The sequence below is a fragment of the Chenopodium quinoa genome, unplaced genomic scaffold (genome assembly GCF_001683475.1).
Source record: "Chenopodium quinoa cultivar QQ74 unplaced genomic scaffold, ASM168347v1, whole genome shotgun sequence".
NCBI classification, from domain to species: domain Eukaryota; kingdom Viridiplantae; phylum Streptophyta; class Magnoliopsida; order Caryophyllales; family Amaranthaceae; genus Chenopodium; species Chenopodium quinoa.
The window spans coordinates 3,408,379-3,424,803 of NW_018742205.1; the positions used below are offsets into that span (position 1 = coordinate 3,408,379).

Below are 16,425 nucleotides of genomic sequence, written 5' to 3' on the forward strand. Positions count from 1 at the left end.
TGAGCTCAAATTTGGCAAAAAATTAACTTAAATGCCTTGTTTTGCTTATTAAGAAATGTCTTGATTTACGTGTTCACGTTTTATTACACAAAACGAGGCATTTACGTTACTTTTTTTGTGAAATCTGAGTTCAATTTGGACCCATAAGGACCAAAATAGCCCCCAAAACCTTTAACGGAGTAATTTCCAACGCGCAAATCGATAAAAAAATATTAATAAATGGAGAGTGGGCCCCATTACCGGAATTTTTTAACTGCTAGATAACGGCAAGGTTACCGTATGGAAACAAAATGTATATTGGGGTTACAGTGTGGAAAGTGATATATGTTAGGGCACAACGTAGAAAAGTGAAATTAACAAGGTTACTATATAGAAAAAACTTTTTTTTTTATCCAATTGTAGAGATCATGCTTTGAAAATTCCATATATTCTAACATATCTACATAGTACTTGGTACATGATAACATTTACATTACCCAACAACTAAATTTGTTGAGATAGGAGGCTAGAGTAGTTAACTAATTTACCGACTTTCAGGCGTGAGACTAGGGGTTGAATCACACCAAGGTCATTTTAGGAGGGATTTTCCTTAAATTCCCCCATTCTAGAACGGGCCTTCTCCTTACCATAAAAAAATAAAAAAAAATAAAAAAAATAAAAAAAAACTAAATTTGCTGATCAAAGACTATTTTTTTTAGATTCAAATTTGATTTTGTTGTAATTGTGCATATGTTAGACTACCTCCGTTATTTTTTAGTTGACACGTTTTACTTTAGCACTATTCACTCACTCTCTTTTGACCGTGTTTTGTGCTTTATACGTAATGAAAAATATAGATATGTGGGATCTTGTTAGATTTGTCACAATATATATTTTCAAAATATCAACTTTTTATAATTTTTGTTTATCGGTAATTAACGATATTAATGGTTAAAGTTATGCATTGATAAACGTGGCTAAAGAAATATGTCAACTAAAAAGAAATGGAAGAAGTATGAAGTACTTCTTAAGAGATTCTAATGGAAATGGAATCAAATCCTTTATTTTTTTTTATATATTTTAAAATATAGTCATTTTGTCTTGATTTTTATTTTTCAAATATGCAATTTTTATTAATTCAATCTCTGATAATTATAAAAAAAAATGATTGGTATTTTGGGTTTAAAGAATAAAAATATCTTAATAAGAAATAACTTAAGAGAATTTATGTTCTTATTTTCTCCACAAATGTTATTGACATATACACTTCTTATTCATTACAATGTTTCCTATTTATAATGTTTAAAAAAAATTCCTATTTATAATTCACCATGTAAAATTTAGAAAATTACATATAAAATAATAATGGTCAACGTACATTATAGACTACATAATACATAATTGAGAAGATTTTAAGAACCGTGAAAAGTACAAGTGCACAATTAGCTAATTAGCATATCACGTTTATAATTTAAGCGTCCCTTGTAACGCAAATTCCTTTATTAATTATTAAATCTTGCCAATAAAACACATCAAAAAGGGAAAAAATAAGAATCAACTCAATCTCACTAAAGAAAATTAAAGTCCTTTTCTCCTTTGCAATCCTAAATTGTGCCCCACATAGGTTGCATTAGATTCAATAGCTTTCAACCATTTTTTGCATTTGTGATAAATGCTTGATTATGATTTTTTATTTTAATTTTTAGTTATATTTTCCTCTCTTTCTTGGTTGTAATTTCTTGGTTAATGCCAAAACCCAAAACACAAAAAAGAACAAAGCAAAGGGGTGGGCACTATGCACTAACAGTATGTGAGAAAAGAAAGGCTAAAACCTTCACCCAAAAATAGCCTCATTTTTAAACCCCACCTTCCAATTCTTCTGGATTCCTATGCTTTCTTCTTTCAATTGCTCTATGATTATCTAAGGTGCATTTTTCTCTCTTTTTTCCAGTTTTTATTTGCTTTTCTTCTGAAATTTCGCTGTATTATTTGATGGGGTTTTAGGGTTCTTCTTTTATGTTGAATTTGTGCTCAATTTCTTATTTTGCTGAATTATCCGGGGCTGCATTTTTCGTATTTATTAATTTCTGAAGAAATGTGCTTTTAGTTGCATTGCTTTTTTTTTTTGTTATGTATCTTATCTTTTATAGTGTTATTGTTTTAGTCAAGCTCAAGTCTTTGACTGATTGTGATTCCAAACAAATTATGGGGTTTATATGATTGTTTAAGATGAGGGACTTTTCGATTTGGGTATGTTGTGACTTTGATTAATACCCATTTTGTATTATTCAAGCAGGTGCTGAATTAGGGCCTTAAATTTTGCTGTTTGAAAGTATTGTGTGAGGAATTGGAGTGGAACAGTATTTGGTTGAGTGGGCATTATTAGGAATTTCATATGGCGAGTTGTGGGTCGAAATCCCTTACGTGTTCCGATGCTGGAACCTCGAGGGGGGTATTGACTGTACTTGGAAGAAGATTCCCTATAGAGAATCAATTGGGTAGAATTACTTCCGTGAAGTTTTTTGATGAAAGGAATGGTTCATGGGTTAATGGGCACAAAATGGCGGTGTCATGTTCGTCCAAGTTCAAGTGCTCGTCGAATTCACATAGTGTTAGTAGATCTGATAACAATGACCCATTTCTCAATCTTCACCCTGAAGTTTCGTTGCTTCGAGGGGGTGATGTGAGCAGCATGACGAACAGTTCAAGGAATGAAGGTCCAAGTGGAAGCGTGACAGATAGCTTAAGAGAGCCTTCCAGGGCTGATAATTTTAATGAAGCTACTATCAAAGTTATTGGTGTAGGTGGTGGTGGTTCGAATGCTGTCAATCGGATGATAGAGAGTGCCATGAAAGGTGTTGAGTTTTGGATTGTCAACACTGATATTCAAGCCATGAGAATGTCTCCTGTTTTCCCGGAGAACCGCTTGCAAATTGGTCAAGAACTCACACGAGGTTTAGGAGCTGGTGGGAACCCAGAAATAGGATCAAATGCAGCTAAAGAAAGCAGAGAAGCTATAGAAGAGGCCCTTCATGGCTCAGACATGGTCTTTGTGACGGTGTGTTTTGTACTCCATTAATCTTTCAGAACTTCGTTGTTTCAAAGAAAAGTAATTAGTTATTTTTTAGTCCTTGGCCTTTTATAATTCCTACAATAAGTGTAGTCATTCACCAGCAATTAAAATGGTCTACATGATAGGTTATTGTTTATTTGCGTTTTTATCATAGAATATAATTTGACATAATTATACGTCCAGTGCTTAATACTTTTTGCGTTATAATCTATATGAATGCATAGAATATATAAACTCTAGAAATTTCATTTCAGTCCCCTATTGTTTGAGCCTGAAGATTGTCAATAAGAATTTTTTTTTTTTTTTTTCTAAAATGTTGCACAGAAACTATTCCGTTGTTTCTAGAGTGCTTATGAAATCTTTGTATCTTGTGACTTATTTCTTCTCTTAAAGAAACTGCGTTGACACAAAATGTGCTATGGGTTGGAAAGACTATGTATATGGCCTTTACTATCCCATTTAATTTTAAGCATATATCATTTTGTGCACTTGATTTGCTTCTTTTATAATGCGATAAATCATATCATTTGCCTATACACAAACACCCTACTCAAAACAGGAAAATGAAATTCACCATCATTTTTACGTTCTTGCTGTAAGTTGTCTCCACTTCCTCCTGAATTTCTTTGAAAAAGCTCTTTATGTTTCTGGATGTCTGTTTTCCTGTGTCTAAAGGAGCTTCATTATTTTATTGAGAATTGGTTGATGATGATAAACGGGAGTGTAAATGCTCACTAAAACAAAGTTGGTTGCATTTTGGATCTGTCTTTGATTGGCATTTTCACTGGAATATATTTTTTTGCAGGCTGGAATGGGTGGCGGCACTGGGACTGGTGCAGCACCTATAATTGCAGGGATTGCAAAGTCTATGGGTATATTGACTGTTGGCATTGTGACGACCCCGTTTGCTTTTGAGGGTAGGAGGAGGGCAGTTCAAGCCCAAGTGGGAACTGCAGCTTTGAGAGAAAACGTTGACACTCTCATTGTCATTCCAAATGACAAACTATTGACTGCAGTTTCCCCAAATACACCTGTTACCGAAGCATTTAACCTAGCTGATGATATTCTACGGCAGGGTGTTCGTGGTATCTCAGATATAATCACGGTATGTGTTAAGGCTTCTTATATCTTTACCTTCTGTATGTAGAATGAAGAAGTCCTCAACATTCAAGCACTGTGCAATCTTTTTTGTATGTGGGTCCTCTACCCTTGTTTATATAAAAATTTGAGTTAAACATAATTAAAGAATAGAACAGACATAAAAGACCTTAGCTTTTAGTTAGGGAATCAATAACTGTGTCTGTTAAGAAATAAAGCACCGAGGTATACTAGCAGAAACAAGTTAGTAAGCTTAGTATTGATCTAAGCTTGTTACACTACAGCCTACAAGAACTTATTAGTTTTGTTGTAGAGATTATATAATGGAACCCTAAGTTCAGTATCAAATTTTCTTTTTTCTATCTGTTTAGTTGTTGCATGTGTGGCTTGTAACTTGATGCCATTGTGTCTAATGTGCTGTTAGATTATATTATTAGCTATTGCAAACCCATAATCTAGTTGCACTTATGGATGGTATTTTTTTTTAGTTTAAACATAGGAATCCTCAATTCAAAATATCAGGTTAAAATTTTTAGAATCTCTTAATTTTTATTAAACAAAAAGACAATGTTACAAAGTTTAGCTTCAAGAGTATCAAGACTATAGTTGCTGAATGTATTTAGAAAATTAGAAGCAATTGAACTGCAGTATCGAAGTTGAAATTTAATTTTTGTCAATTTGTCAATTCACAACTCAATTGATTTCACCCTTCAGAAGCTGCTTTCTTGAGTTTGGGTGTTATGACAAATGTGTTTTCCGTGGAAACAATTTAGTGGGCTGTATTGTGTATTACAAGTATATTTTTATGTCAAGGATGCCATGGTAAAATATTAATTAACCAGTTTCCCTATAGAACATTAGGACTACATCAAGGAATTATTTTAGCTGGGATATACAGTATTAGTTTTGGTCCATTTGTCAATCATTTGAACTATATAACTCGACAAAATCTTGCTGAATGGCTATTCTTTCAAAAGGTTGCTTAAAGGTCATGTGTCCTTTGTTAAAGGGTTATGCTTTCATGCTATAACATATCATGGTATGTGCTGTGAGCCTGTGAAGCTGGGATTATTTGAGCTATGATGATTTATGGTGAATGTTGTGTGTTTGTTGTGCTTGTTGGCTATTTTATTACTTGTAGATTGACCCTCCTAAATTTTTTGACCTGAAGTATATTTTTGTCAAGTTGCTGATCTGTAATATTAAATTGTTCACAGATACCCGGTCTTGTGAACGTGGACTTTGCAGATGTGCGGGCTATTATGGCAGATGCTGGCTCTTCCTTGATGGGGATAGGAACTGCTACTGGTAAAGTTTTTTATTTCCCCTTTTTCTAATGTAGCAAAATGAAAGTAATATGTGTTGAAGTGGACGTGAGCCCATTTAATGAAGTCTAAAATGCGGCTATGATCCTTATTGATTATGTACTTATTACAACCTTCATTACACCAAAGTTTTTACAGAAAAGGCAAACAAAAACATATCTAACTACCTAGCATGCTATGGAGACTCACCTTTGCTTATGTACCATCTCTTTGAGCTTCTTAACTGCCGAGCAGCAAGTAAATCCAAAAACTGATGACCTTCCTTTTATTTTTAAAATTTGGAGATTATTTTTGTCCACCACTCAGAGATATCAAAACCATACCCGACCCGATCCGAAACCGACCCAAAAAATATCCGTTTCAGATTTCAACTCACGTGGACATAATAATTTGGTATGACTCAACTTTAAAAATTGACCAGATCCGATCCAATCATCCGAATTGACACCTCTATCTCCACTCATGTTGACCATTATTTTATAAAAGATCACTTGAAACTGTCTTTTAGAATATATGTGAAGTTCTCTGAGATGATTGATATCTAAAAATGAAGAAAGTTTAGGTTCAACTCCTCTTTTGGCCTAGGGAGATGTGACGGAGGGCAGAGGAAAGGTTTCATGTATGAACTGCTTTTGGCTGAAACCTACCAACCCAATGAGCATTCATCTCTACCCCTCTCCTCCAATTGAGATTCTAATCTTGCAGCACAACCTAAATTTGAAGGAGTGGGACCTTATAACTTGTGTGTAGATGATGTTTTGAAAGTGTGTTTGCCTGTCATGAACTCATGACAAAGGTCTTTTCTGAATAAGAATAAGCCTTTTGATAGTGTTTTCTTATTGTTATTATTATGGCATTTGGCTTGGGGTAAGAAACCATTAGTTTATCTTTATTCTTGTTTGCTTGATTTTCGGGGGTTTAGTGTTGAAGCCGACAATTAGCAAGGAAGATATGCCAATTTTAATTTCTTAAAATGATTCTCTTTAGGTTTAACCATGATACTGCCAAACAGAATTTACAATATGCTGATTAGACAAGCATATGCGGGCTGAAGTGGCCCCTTAGTTCTCCACTTATAACTTGCAATATAAATACACGTTTTTACTAGTTTTCCATATCTAATGGAGGGAAGTACTTGGGTCCAACCCTTTGATTTTATGAAATAGTTTTGCGTTTTGAAGCTCCCCTTTCTGTGTATGCAAAATTGTTATGATGTTGAGCTATGGGTCATGGCTTTTCTATGTCTTATCTTGAATACCTAGGACTTAGAGTGTACATGCTATGCTTTGTTTTGTTGTTTTCATGCTTGCTTTTAATTACCTTTGCTTAAATTCAACTGTCTACCATAAGTTTACTAATATATCAATGGAAGCTTGTCTCAGCACTTAGCAGCTACATTTTTTCAATATGTTGTGTATTTTTGTGCAGGTAAGACCCGAGCAAGAGATGCTGCCCTTAATGCCATCCAGTCACCTTTACTAGATATTGGTATAGAAAGAGCCACTGGCATTGTGTGGAATATTACTGGTGGAAGTGATTTAACCTTGTTTGAGGTACCTGCTTTCTGTCAATTAGATTCTATAGTTTGTGTAATTTCGTTGTTTGATGCTTCACTTCCTTATGAAAGGTCTACCTAATTGATTTTTAAATTGCATGTTTGAGTATTGTTCACCTTTTTTAGCCAGATTATTGAGGACAATAAATCATTTGTCACATGATTAGGATTCTTATTTTAGACATGTAGAACAGTAGTTATTAAAAAAAAATGGTCTTATAACTTGATTTTTTTTTCCCCTTCTTATTTTAGAATTGCAGAACAGATGTTATATGTCTGTCTCTCTAACGACATAGAAAATCATGTGTAGTAAGCATTTATGTATGGGGGAAAAAAATCTAGTGATGGCAGTTGGACGTTTTGTTCTGTAGAAAAAAACAAAGTTAAGCCCTGATGCTCTTTTTATACAACTCAACCTAATGCCTTTTTGTTTTAATGGATCTTCAAATTGTAACTTGACAGGTGAATGCTGCAGCAGAAGTTATTTATGATCTTGTAGATCCAACAGCCAACCTGATATTTGGAGCAGTTATAGATCCATCACTTAGTGGTCAGGTGAGTAAGCAATGTAAAATGCATTGTGTGGACAAATATATTGTCTCCCCAGAATCTTACATTAACTTGTATCTTCTCTATGTGAGTTTTGCTGGAACTTGCCAACTTGGTTGCTACTATGTCATGCATCAGAGAGAATGATGTGCTACTAATGACAATACTCTTGACTTCTTAAGCTCTGATATGTAGTATTTTTGGGCTTCTAGATATAGTTTGAACTAAGAATTGCGTCTTTGACTTATCAGTCATATGCTAGCAACCTGTTCTCACAAAGCTTGATCTTCTCTGGTTACCTAAAATCCTCAAAGAGAGTCATTAGTTGCCTAATTCCTTTCAAGTGACTCATATTGCTTGACAATCATATTATATTTTACAGCATGATATGATTTTGATATAGTTCTAGTCTACTCTGTAACTGGAAATCGTGCAAGATTTTTTTAAAAGAGATTCTCATTGTTAATCCTGTACTTTTGACTTTTTATCAATGGTAGCCATTTTTTTTGGGTTATTAATGGTAATCCTAATCTACTACACGTTATCAAACATGACATTAATGTTGACTTCTTAAAAGTTCTGTTAAAACTAACTTTATTTAACCATGGTTAACCATCTCATTTGTCTAATACCCTTCATCATCTTCACACTATCCAATCCCCACCTCCACTACCATTTTTTCTCTCTCCTCCTTCACCCCACTCTCTTGTCTCTCTCTTCTTTCGAAAATCTAACTCAAATCGAAAATCTAACACAAACCCAATTAATCGTTCTAGAATCTACGCCTACCCATCTATTTTTTCAAAGAGGTTTTTATTAATTAATATTTTGGGATTTTAAGGAAATTTTTGGGGTTTTTTTTTTTTTTTTTTTTTTTTTTTTTTTTTTTTTTTTTCCGAGTATCCATTTAACCGTTCTCTTCATTCTTTCTTCCTCTCTTTGTTTTTTGGTCTGATAAAGGATTTACTCTTTTCCTTTACACTGCACTGCACTACACAGCACATCACAGTCATCATGTTCTTCTTAAATTCCCGCAACACAACCTTATCATCATCATCATTAATCATACAACTAGGATTAAAGAATACTCTTTACTCCTTCAAGATATTCGACACCTACAAAAATTTTGCGGCGGAGGTGGTGGCTGTGATGGAGGTGAAGCGGCAGTCAAGGCTTAGTAGTGGAGGTTTGATTGGGGATGGGGAGGGAAGAAAGAAGAAGGGATGTGTTGGCTGATTTTGTGGGTTTGATTTTTTATTTTGTTTTCTTAAATCCCTTCTTTTAGCTGAAAATGTTAACCTTAGTTTTCAATAAAAGTTAGAATTAACAGAATTTCTAATAAAAAATCATCATTATGCCACTTGTGATAAATTGTAAAAAGATTAGGGCTACCATTGATAATAAAAAAAGTTTTTACTACCAACTATAAAAGCCAAAAGTAGAATTCTACCAATAAGAATTTCCCTTTTTTTAATGAAAGTGCATTAGCATAAACTTATGCAATGATAAATCATCTGCACTAGAGGCTTTAGCTATGCTAGGGAATGGGTAACTCCCATATCTGCCACTTTTCTTATTTATTATCAGAAGGCTGATCTCTGAGTCTCAATAAAAATTGCATATATTGCCTTCCTCATTAAGATTGATAAAGTATCAGCCATTCACCAGACATTTATGTATTCTTTATTCATTATACCCAAATGTGAAAAACTCACATGGACCTTGAGCTTGGTCGTATTTTTGGAATGTCACCCAGTCCTCCGAGAACGTTTGGCTCTGATATACAGAAATTTGCCTCAAATACAACCAAATTCTACCTTTGTCTTGTCTGGTTATTGATCATCTTTTTTTTTGAAAAAGAAATCCTTCCTTCCATTTCAGGTGGCCATAACTTTAATAGCAACAGGGTTTAAACGTCAAGAAGAAGGTGAAAGCAGGCCCCTCCAGGTATTTTTTTTATTCCTCAATCCCTCCCTCAAGAAAAAAAGGAAAAAAGCCCAGGATCAAAGAGTAGAAAAAAAAAGGGAACACTGACATTGATACTTACACTGGATCTCAAACTTGTCCTGATTTTTTTTGAGGAAAAACTTGTACCTGATTGTTCTATTTTACTTTGAGGATGCAGGTAAGTCAGCAAACACAGGGAGATGGTGGCCCTGGAATTAACCAACGGCCATCTTTCAGTGAAGCTAGCTCAGTGGAAATCCCCGAGTTTCTGAGGAAAAAAGGGCGTTCGCGTTATCCTAGAGCATAATTCAATTGTTTCCAGCAAGATTCATCTGTGATCCCTGAGAAGCATCGCTATTTAACCTGGATATATAGTTTCTCTCTGTAGGTAGAAGTTTATGCCTTTAATTTGCTGCACTCTAGCGCGTACATAACAGTCATTTCCTTGTTTGAAATATAGGATTTTGAAATAAAAAAGTAGCTCTTAAGTTATTCTGTATACCTTTAAAAGTTAACTACGTTGTGTTTTCTGTGATAAATACAAAGAATCTTAAGATTATATTGTATCCATAATTTTTTTGCTGTGCTTTTGTTTGATGTAGATACTAAGTATCTGATTGAAGTTTTGTACTTTTGGTTTTACTGTTTATGCCTTTATTATACCCTGTTATAGTTTTTGCTGTGCTTTGTAGCTCAACATGTCGTGACGAATGTCTAATCCTTCAAGTCATAAAAATAAGTAAGATAACTCAATTTCCCTCCATTAGTCCATTATGTCCATCAAGACTTGTCAATTGATTAACCCATCAACTTGCAACATCATACGAGTTGGTTTGGTTTGGCTTGGCTTTTACTTAAGTGATGACTGATTAGTCAATTGGATCAGTTTGGGTAAAATTTGATTAGTCAATTGGATCAGTTTGGGTAAAATCTAGGTCCATTGTCACTTGTTATCTAACTTATTGTAATCGACTAATTGATGATAGTGATACGGATTTTAAATTAGTTCGATTCACGTTATGTAACCTTGAAGACAATATGATATACTCCATAAGTCAGACCGCGAATTGGGTATCAGGCACGAGTGTTTGTGAAATCTAGTAAAACTAGAGATGCTCTTGAAAAGGAAATTTTCAGACTTGTGTAAAATGCAAGACGCGATTCAGTTATTTGATTGGGAAGCAAAACAATATGGAGTGACATCATTCACTGTTTGCCTTCTCTATTCAGGCTTAACAGCGATGAAATAAACCTCCTGGAGCACTACCAGAAATTTCCACAGGAACAAGATCCATTAGAAAAATGATGGAACCTGTTACTATCCCTCACTATTATATGCCTTCCAGTTACTTTCGCTATCAACTTGAATGCAGTATGACAGTCCAGGCATATCCTCAAATTCTTTTTTATGATTATAGGCTTCCAAGACGGCATACTCATTAGTGCAAATGCAACAGCTAGCTTCTCGCTATGATTTTTAAGTATCTTTTCCTTTGTGTCGTCATCTATATCAATATCAACGACTTCTATTTGGGGTTTATATCCAACTTTCTTTATCTCTTCTATGAGACTATCGAGCTTATTGTAGATCTCTCTTTGTTGAGGATGAGACCATTCATGTGCGCCAAAAACATGGGTTTTGTTCCCAACATCGATCCAGCTATAGCCAGGCACTTTTCTTATGTTTCCATCTTTTATCATTTTCCTCAAATTTCTTACATCTTCCCATTGTCTTTCTTTTGCATAAATGCTAGAGAGAAGAATGTGTGTGCTGCTATTCTCAGGCTCCAGCCTCATTAGCTTCTCTGCTGCGATTTTAGCCCGTGCTTTATCACCTTGAATCCTGCAAGCCCCAAGATAAGAAGACCAACCAAAAGCATTTGGCTCAAAAGGCATTTGACTAATGAAGTCATCGGCTTCTTTGAGCTTTCCTGCTCGGCTAAGTAGATCAATAATACATGAATAGTGCTCTGCTGTAGGTGTCACCCCGTAGTCCCTCTCCATGGCACTAAAGTAGTTCAATCCTTTATCAACCAACCCAGAATGGCTGCAACCTGTCAAGAGGATCATAAAGGTTATAGCATTCGGTTTCATACCTCCAAGGACCATTCTTTTAAAAAATTTAGTGGCTTTTCTCCCGAAGCCATGTTGAGAAAAACCACCCAACAATGAATTCCATGCAAACTCAGTTGGGTTTGTGATACAGTTGAACAATCGTTCTGAATGCTCAACCAATCCACACTTCCCGTACATAAAAACTAGCGTAGATGAGACATATGGGTCTGCTGCAAAATTCATTTTAATTGCTAGAGCATGAAGCATTGATCCTTGCTCAAGCGCAGCTTGGTTAGCACAAGCTTTAACCAAGCTGGAGAACGTGAATTCATTGGGCTTCAAGCCTTGCCTCCTCAACTCCACAAACACCTCAAGCGCTTCCTCTACTTGACCAGCTTCCACATACCCATCAATCAAAGAGGTACATGACACAACATCTACACGCCAAGAGTTATACTTAAACACTTTCAGCGCACTTTCCATGTCACCCAGTTTCGAGTACATATCCACTAGTGCATTGCCTATGGCAGTATCCCCCTCAAAGTCTGATTTCACAACCATCGAATGAACCAATCTCCCAAATGTACAGGCCTTCATTGCCCCACAAGCACTTAAAGCACAAGAAATTGTATAACTATCAATCACCATTGCCTCAAACAACATTGTCTTAAAACCCAACAAAGCCTCCTTAAAATCACCATTCTTGGCATACCCGTGTATCATCGAGGTCCACGAGACTACATCCTTACAAGGCATCTCCTCAAAGACCTTACACCCATCACAAATCACCCCACACTTGGAATACATATCAGCAAGGTTACTACCCACAAAAAGTTCATGGCTAAACCCACATTTTACACTGAGACAATGTATTTGCCTCCCAAAACCGACATCCTTAAGCAACGTCGTAGCCAGTACAACACTCGAAAACGTGAACTCATTCGGACTTTCCCCAGCAATTCTCATCTGGGAAAACGCTTGTAATGCTTGCGTGCATAGAGAGTTCTGTGAAAGAGCACTGATCAACGCAGTCCATGACACCAAGTTTCTCTTGGGCATTTTGTCGAACACTTTCTGTGCATAGTCGAGGTGCCCACATTTTGTGTACAGTATGAGGAGATAATTGTTGACATACTTGCATACTTTATAAACAGATCGAATGATCTGGGCATGAAGGTGTTTTCCTGCATTAAGATTCTTGGATTTTGTGTAAATTTGTATAACATTTGCTAAGGTTTTGGGATCATGAAGTATTGAAGAACTCAGTTTCCACTGCTTTTGATAATTCATAAGAGAATCAGTAAAAAAAGCGAGGTTAATTCTGTTGGTATAATTCAGAATAACATTGCACATGTTAGTAAAAATTTCATGCAGTTAACTTAGCAATTGTCGTAAGACTGGAAATTTATATGGAGTAATAATCATTTGATATACAATTACTATGATGTTTTTATGACTTTATGGTTTATTGGTGACAATCTCTCCCAGTAGTAAAGTTTATTATTTTATTTTTGGTATAAAATAGTATTATCAACATTTTTTTATATATCAAATTAATAGTTTCATTTATGTTATTTATCTTATTTTATTATACTTTCTCGTAAAATAATTATTTTATGTTGGATTAAAATGTTCAAAAATTATATTTGTATTATTGTAGATATTAGGAGACTGATACGCCCATTTTATAATGTGAAAAAAATGAACCGATCATTTTATTTATCATTAAAATAATGTGGTAGTCATATTTCAAACGATCGCTGTAAAAACATCCATCGTAATTCGTAAGACTCGTAAAACTAAGAATAATTAGACTTTGTTCTCCTCACCTTATCCAATAAATATTACTTATTAAAATCAAACCATATTAGAAGATTTTAGACCAAGAGAGATCGGATCTTCTTAATTCCATTCGCTTATTATTGTTATAAAGAGTACTCGTATATCTTAATTTAGTATATGTGTGTAAAAATTATAGAAATCATACTCGTATATTTGAAAAATCATAAGTCTTGTGTAAGTTGTAAGGCAGGTGTACATTAATTTTATTTTAAGACGGTCAGTTTGAGGGTAACTTTAACTATTTTTATGATAACTTTAACCCCTTAAAGAGTAACTTTTAATTTGTCGTTAGTTTGAATTTTATTTTAATACGAAGTATGTAATTTTTTTTATAGATTCATGATTAAATACTATAAAGACTAATATGATTAATCTAATACATTATAAGTTTTTATAAGATAAAAATTATTATTAGAAAAATAATAACTTTTGTAGTATAAAGGGTAACTTTAAATACTTTTAAGATAACTTTAACCTGTCTTACAATAAATTAACGTACACCTGCCTTTTTGGAGAATTTTTACATGCTAAAACGAATCTAATGATATCTACTTGATAATATTATTTCTTAAATGTCAGTCAAATTAGACAATCACATCTGAAAAATTCAAATTAAATCAAACCAGAATTTAAGAATTACACCACAGGAACACCTTAAATAAACTGAAGATTACACATCCTTATTCATTTCGTTTGATTCGAGTGCCCTAAACTTTTCAGTTTCCACGTTTAATGATGCATAACTTAAGCCAATAATTTTAAGGCTTGAAGCAAAAACCAAGGGAAGTAGGAAACAAACAAATTTGGGATAAAGAGTTAATAGTATGGCTTAATTATCATTCATCAATAGACAGAGTATTTATACAAAAAACTAACATCATTAAGAAATATTCTTCATAAAAGATATACTATCATAACCATAAATCCTATTGATATATTCACTAAATAATATCTTAACATAAATAATCCTAAATATATTATTCTCTTAATAATATCAATATGAAAATATATCACCTATATATTGATTATATCTCATATCTCTAACACCTTTCCGCAATTGCACTAGTAGAAAAAAGCAATTGGGAAGCGGTTCAAACCCCCTAATGGGAAGCAGTTTTGAACCGCTTGGGCTTGGGGGGCATCCCATTGCCCCTTTAAATGGGAAGCGGTTCAAACCACTTCCTATTTGAAGGTAATGGGAAGCGGTTTTGGCTCCAAACCGCTTCCCATTATGCCTATAAAAATTAAAAAAAAAATTGATTTTTTCCAATTAAATTGATACACAAGCGCTTAACATATGTATAAACATAAGTATTTTCATTAATTAGTTGCTATAATATTACATTTTCTGATTTTCATAAAAAAAAATAAAAAATAAAAAATTAAATAAATTGATAATAAATTCAATATAAATTGTTGATGCTCTTGTTCCACCACCAGCCACGCGCACCACTAGCCACACGCGCCTACGACCACTTGCCATGCGCAATTTATCCACCAAACACCAACACTCACCACCATTTATATCACTAACCCGTAACCCACCAAAACCAGTTCTTAACCTGTATCACCACCACCACCACCAGCCCCCTTATCCTGTATCACCACCACCACCACCCACCTTTAACCCACCTTTAAAAAAAAATTTTAAAAAACCACCTCACCCACCACGACCGCCACCAAAACCCCCACCCAAACTAGATCCGCCTGAAACAAATCAATACAACCACACATCACCATAAAATTTAAAAAAAAAAAAAGAAAAAAGAAAAAAAAACAAAGGAACATACCAGCGATGTGCCTAACATAGATCAAATTCCGAAATTGGCTTGAAATTTGGGTTTTAAAGGTCAAATTCGACCATGAAAATTCTAGATCTAGAATTTTCATGGTCGAATTTGACATAAAACTTGTAGTTTGTTTTTAAAATTAAAAACCTAGAATTCCATGGTCAAATATTAAAAAAAAAAATCCATCCACCAAACACTAACACCCACATGCGCCACCACCTGCTCAGATTTGCTCGATTTTGGCTCAGATAGGCTGGATTTTTGCTCGGATTTGCTCGATTTTACTAGGGGGGTTTTGGGTTTGAATTTCCAGGGTTTTTTGGTTCGTTTTTTTGCTCGAAAATGAGGGGATTTGACTCGAATTTGTTGTGGCCAGTGATGATAGGCTTGAGAGAGGAGAGGAGAGAGAAGGAGAAAAGAGGCGTGAGAAATGGAGAGAGATGAGGTGAGAGAAATAGATGACGTGATGGGTAATTAGTATTGTTAGGGTTTTTTTTTTAAAGAATGGGGAGCGGTTCAATGTTCAAACCGCTTCCTATTACAAATTTGGAAGCGGTTCACCCAAAACCGCTACCCATTTGCTTGTTTTAAGTTTTTTTTTTTTTTTTTTTTTTTTTTTTTTGGTGTTTTTGGAAGCGGAATTCAATAATTGCTTCCCATTTGGGGCAGCCCAATTGGTTTTTTCTACTAGTGTTGTAACGTAGTAACACGAACATTGCAATTGGAAATTCCAATTCTTATTTTGGTTGATCGAAGTCGAGATGTTACTCTAGTGATATCGACTTCATAATTTTTTTTAATAATGATGAGAATTTTCAACTTTTTGAGCTCGTCAATCAACAATCAAATAGGAACGTCATTCTTTTCGAAACGGCCATGCTTTGGGTTTTTTTTTTTTAGCAAAATCGAGCTCACATTATAGAATAGTTTTTCAAAGCAAAACCAAGCTCAAATCAAACTCATAACCAAAGGAGCAAAAATCATTCTCAAATCATATCAAAATCCTTGTCCGACGGCATAAGGAGAGCCATTTAACCTTCTCCTCACATATGAACATCTTTTGTGCTTTTTAATAATCCCCATAGCAATGTCAACGTTCATATCATCAATCACAACACCAATTTCGCGCAAAGAGCTTTGTACTTTGATTACTCTATTTTAGTTCTTTCTTCATTTATTACAAAGAATAACACAATGCTTACACTATCTTTT

At 34.4% G+C, this 16,425-nt stretch overlaps 2 protein-coding genes across 2 annotated transcripts; one reads left to right on the top strand and one right to left on the bottom strand.

Annotated features, from left to right (window-relative positions):
- The first annotated feature begins 1,716 nt into the window (after nucleotides 1-1,716).
- Nucleotides 1,717-10,116, top strand: LOC110729378 (cell division protein FtsZ homolog 2-1, chloroplastic-like). Its single transcript, XM_021909113.1, has 8 exons — nucleotides 1,717-1,905; nucleotides 2,276-3,037; nucleotides 3,858-4,157; nucleotides 5,368-5,458; nucleotides 6,904-7,028; nucleotides 7,493-7,585; nucleotides 9,461-9,526; nucleotides 9,705-10,116. The coding sequence occupies exons 2-8, from the start codon at nucleotides 2,375-2,377 to the stop codon at nucleotides 9,831-9,833; spliced, it is 1,467 nt and encodes a 488-aa protein (XP_021764805.1). The 5' UTR covers nucleotides 1,717-1,905; nucleotides 2,276-2,374; the 3' UTR covers nucleotides 9,834-10,116.
- A 673-nt stretch (nucleotides 10,117-10,789) lies between these two features.
- LOC110726702 (putative pentatricopeptide repeat-containing protein At5g52630) lies at nucleotides 10,790-12,934 on the bottom strand. The gene has a single exon (XM_021906178.1). The coding sequence runs from the start codon at nucleotides 12,932-12,934 to the stop codon at nucleotides 10,790-10,792; it is 2,145 nt and encodes a 714-aa protein (XP_021761870.1).
- Nucleotides 12,935-16,425: the final 3,491 nt, after the last annotated feature.

Excerpts from the sequence above, each read along its gene's own strand:
- LOC110729378 (XM_021909113.1), top strand. The coding sequence starts at position 2,375 with ATGGCGAGTTGTGGGTCGAAATCCCTTACGTGTTCCGATGCTGGAACC. Across the intron at positions 7,029-7,492 it reads GTGATTTAACCTTGTTTGAG|GTGAATGCTGCAGCAGAAGT; the intron begins GTACCTGCTTTC and ends GTAACTTGACAG. Across the intron at positions 7,586-9,460 it reads ATCCATCACTTAGTGGTCAG|GTGGCCATAACTTTAATAGC; the intron begins GTGAGTAAGCAA and ends CTTCCATTTCAG.
- LOC110726702 (XM_021906178.1), bottom strand. The coding sequence starts at position 12,934 with ATGTGCAATGTTATTCTGAATTATACCAACAGAATTAACCTCGCTTTT.